General features: G+C 39.4%; 1 protein-coding gene and 1 pseudogene across 1 annotated transcript; both read left to right on the forward strand.

Annotated features, from left to right (window-relative positions):
* Positions 1–292: 292 nt before the first annotated feature.
* LOC149262101 (O-fucosyltransferase 23 pseudogene) lies at positions 293–1,244 on the forward strand (annotated as a pseudogene).
* A 60-nt stretch (positions 1,245–1,304) lies between these two features.
* LOC149262102 (uncharacterized) lies at positions 1,305–3,297 on the forward strand. The gene is made up of 4 exons (XM_089374583.1): positions 1,305–1,467; positions 2,338–2,365; positions 2,548–2,746; positions 3,130–3,297. Exons 1-4 carry the CDS (start codon positions 1,410–1,412, stop codon positions 3,295–3,297), a joined length of 453 nt encoding a protein of 150 aa, XP_089230709.1. The 5' UTR covers positions 1,305–1,409.
* The last annotated feature ends 1,018 nt before the right edge of the window (positions 3,298–4,315 follow it).

Here is a 4,315-nt window from a genome sequence, read left to right on the forward strand (position 1 = left end):
TTAAAAATAATGTTTTCACAGAAGATTATACATTCATTTCAAAAGAGATTATGCTGTCATTCAACAAAAACTGCTTCACTGCATTTATATTTGGCAATGGTAATGGAAAAAATTAAAAAAGATGTGAGTTGTCAGCTTGTTCTAACATGTATATATGTACAAAAAGAGGGTTAATTAGGCCGATAGGCCTTCCTTTGAAAGGGACTTTCGTCGTCCTTTTGATTCTCACGCTGACACCTGGCAGACTGGGCAATTTGCTTAGTATTTGTTCAGGCTTTTCTTATGCTGACACCTGGTCGATCGCCTCTTCTCGCTCCATCGTTTCAATTCCCTCTGCAACGGCTTCGTTCGCATAAGCAGCCTGAATTCCCGTAATTTTTCCGATGTTTTCGTTGTGGCTAAGGGGAGTGGGCGGCGGTGGACAGTGGAAAGGGATATGGCACAGCTGGAACAATGCAATACCCCTGAAAGCGATCGGCATACCGTTATTAAATTGGAGGGTAAACACCCTTTTCTTTGGCACGACCATTGGCCTGTTCTTGATTATGCCAGAGTCTTTGAATGCCTGGTTCTTGTTGATAATTTGTCCGCCGAAGTCTCCAGAGTTGTATCCAAGCTAAAGAACTTAAGCTCTCTAACTGGAATTGATATCCAAGTTAAAAAACTTAAGCTCTCTAACTGGAATTGATCAGAATAAAATCAGAATGAGCCCATTCATATTTCAACCCAAATATGTGGCGGTTCATATGAGAATTGAGAAAGACTGGATGATCCATTGCAAGAAGCTTGAGATGAGGTCCAGAGCTAGAAATGGCAAGGACTTGAAATTTTGCAGTAGTAAGGAGGAAATAATGAAGAGGGTTGCTCACAATCCTGGACTGGAGAAGCCCTCTGTTGTTTATCTGGCTGTTGCCGACGATCTTTTAGAGGACAGGGTGCTGTTAGAGGGATGGAGTGACTTCTTAGCCCCTTACGAAAAGAAGAAACTGGGTGTGCTGGATATCTACTCAAAGTATCCCTATCTCATTCAATCTGCAATTGATTATGAAGTATGCCTGCAGGCTGATACATTTGAGGGGAATAGCTTTTCTACATTTTTGAGTCTCATAGTGTTGCAGAGGACCATGAGAATGGATCGGGCGCAGGATTGTGAAGGTTCAACTGTGGCTTCTTATGCTTACAACATTGAAGGCCCAGCAGGAGGAGCTAAAAGATGGGCAACCAACATGTCGGATTTGAGCTAAAAGCCTGGTACCCCTTATTCAAGCTTGCAGGTTGCTCTGGACTATGCTTGCGGTCTTGGAGGTGCAGACTGTACAGCAATTCAACAAAGTGGCACGTGCTGTAACCCAAATACTGTTTTTTTTCATGCTTGCTATGCTTTTGACAGCTACTACAAGAAGAATGGCATGGCCCCTGGTACTTGTGACTTTGCTGGCAATGCAATTGTGACTACTCAAGATCCAAGTAAGCTATATGCCCTTATGCGAAGTTTGTTTTTTGCCCCCTGTTTTTCTTTTCATTGAATTTCTCAGTTTATATGGATTTCTATGGCCATGTGGTGACGATAAACGTTTTATCCACTTTTACATAGTTTGTTCTCTGCTTGTTTTGTTTCAGTGCGTCAACTTCTTGGATACCTTCCGCTGAGTCTCATCTTTCCATTGTGTTAGATGATAGTTGAGTTGCATGCTTATGATTCATCTACCCACTTCCATCCCTGGTTGAGCTCATCTGAATGCAAAGACATCCTCCACTGATATACATTTTCCAATTGTAGGTTCCATCATGATAAGTAAGTGACATGATTATAGACCCATTTCCTGCCTGTTGTCTGTCTTAAAACTGGATGCAACCTTCAAATGTAAACACTCGTTATGGATAACTTGTATTGTTCAGGATATTTCCTTTTGGTTTAATGATGGAACTGTGTGATGTATTAAGAGAGAGTTATATTTGTAGGCAATCTGCTCTTCTGCATACAACATAACTTTCATTTATGCCTGGATATATTGCATATTATTTTTTTCTTTATTGATTTTGTTATGAGAAGCTAAGGGTATGCATACTAAGTTTCATTTATACCCACTCTGTCTTCTGCAAATTTTACTGTTCCAGTTTATATGAATATAAAAGACGTTTTTGTTTTTTGTGCACCGTTTTGGTTCTGCTAGATTCAAGATATTTCACTGTGATTAATATGCTTGACATTATACATTTTCGAAAATCTTCCCTTCATGGGTTAACATGATATACAAATTGAGGCTTGAAATTGTGTGAGATTGGAGAATGCATTGCACTCATGCAAATCTTCCTTTATGGATTTTGTGATGACAGGTACTGGGACATGCACATTTCCACAAAGGTATATACTAAGGAACCGCATTCCTCCTCCTATCTTTTGTTCATTTTTCTGTTATACAACAAGTACTTTTTCAAGTTTTCATACAGAATTGAGAATCAAGATTTACTGGATTTTTGATATATTTTATGTTATATCTCAGCTTATAGTTTTGTAGCATTCTGATTTTTCCAAATTACATGCAGCAGTAGCAGTTCATCACTTCTTAATACAAGCATACCTGCATCTGGTGGCTTGGGTGGTACTAGTATTCCACCAACATCGGGCAATAATGGTGATGCAACATCCATATTCTTCTGTGTTCCTGTTTTCTTTGCTTTGTTTTCTTTGATTGTATCTATGATGGTCCAGAAAACAACTTTAGATGATATCGATCTCTATTGGGTGAATCGAGGAGAAACATCAAGATGTTTTAGTTGGAATAGCTAGTGTAGACAGAGAGCTAGAGGATGTACAGGAAAAACTCTCCAGAGTTCGATCCCATTTGTCCCAACATTTCTTTTGATGTAATGGGGGGAACGCTAGGAGAGACTTTGAAAATGGGTACACCAGTGCAGTTCAGGTAATTCTTTCACTTTGTAGGAAAGAGAGGTTAAATATAGTTGGTATACAGGTTTCACTGGGACAAATTGGTTCCACATTTTTTAGTTCACTATCAAGTAAAAGCTTTACAAGAGCAAACAATTGTCCATTTTCTGCAGCGTCCTGATTTCATGCTATACTCCTTAGTTTTCGGAATTAAGAATTTAATTAACAAACTTTGGCAGCATAATAGCTCTGCAGTTGTCCTACCTCAGGAGTGTCTGAGGTGTGAGCACTATGTGGCAACAGCTACTTATTTCAGTTGCATCTTCCTGTGTGTTGGAACATTGTTGGTAGAAGCAAAAATGCTAGCAGCAGCCAGTTCTGAAGACCTAAATGCCTGTATCAATTAAAATCCAATAAATGATATAGTGTAGCAGATTTCTTCTAGGAGCTTCTTGGTATTCAAGCAAACAAAGTATATCATTATCACTGTTATTAAAATCCATCTTGTATTCAAAGCCATGCTCATCTTCTTGGGTCTGGATGTTGTTGTTTGGATGGATCAATCATCAAATAGTGTAATTGACAACTATGGAGATGTGGGCCTTGATAATAAAACTGTTTTAAAATAATGGTATCTCATTCTCATCTTCTTGCTAACCTTCATTCAAATATTTATTTTAGCTGTCTTTTGCATTTTCCTGTGCGTTAGGAATAACTCCTCCTCCAACAACAATCACACCAACAACCCCTACTACCCCAATCACAACCCCTACCACCCCAACAGTTACCCCTTACACCCCTCCCTCAACACCTACCACAACAACACCGACAACCAGCTCAAGCCAAAGTTGGTGTGTAGCAAACCCTGGTACCCCTGATTCAAGCTTGCAGGGTGCTCTGGACTATGCTTGCGGGCTTGGAGGTGCAGACTGTACAACAATTCAACAAAGTGGCACGTGCTATAACCCAGATACTGTTTTTTTTCATGCTTGCTATGCTTTTGACAGCTACTACAAGAAGAATGGCATGGCCCCTGGTACTTGTGACTTTGATGGCAATGCAATTGTGACTACTCAAGATCCAAGTAAGCTATATGCCCTTATACGAAGTTTGTTTTTTGCCCCCTGTTTTTCTTTTCATTGAATTTCTCAGTTTATATGGATTCCTATGGTCCTGTGGTGACGATAAACGTTTTATCCACTTTTACATAGTTTGTTGTCTGCTTGTTTTATTTCACTGCATCAACTTCTTGGATACCTTCCGCTGAGTCTCAATACCTCTTGCAGAAGCTACAGTTTATGTGCATTTTGCATGATTCTTCCTCACGATCACGCTCTTCAAATATGATCTAATAGCTTTTTAACAGAGAATGGGATATTAATGGTGCCTCAATACCAATTGGTGTTGTTCAAAACAAATTGTTAT

This window comes from Pinus tabuliformis, chromosome 6 (genome assembly GCF_031772625.1).
Source record: "Pinus tabuliformis cultivar Carrire ecotype Pingquan chromosome 6, CPIR1, whole genome shotgun sequence".
Classification (NCBI taxonomy): domain Eukaryota; kingdom Viridiplantae; phylum Streptophyta; class Pinopsida; order Pinales; family Pinaceae; genus Pinus; species Pinus tabuliformis.

Bases quoted from the DNA above. Each gene is read 5' to 3' on its own strand.
- LOC149262102 (XM_089374583.1), top strand. From the start codon at position 1,410: ATGGCCCCTGGTACTTGTGACTTTGCTGGCAATGCAATTGTGACTACT. The intron at 1,468-2,337 runs GTAAGCTATATG...TTGTGATGACAG, and splicing joins TGTGACTACTCAAGATCCAA to GTACTGGGACATGCACATTT. The intron at 2,366-2,547 runs GTATATACTAAG...AATTACATGCAG, and splicing joins ACATGCACATTTCCACAAAG to CAGTAGCAGTTCATCACTTC.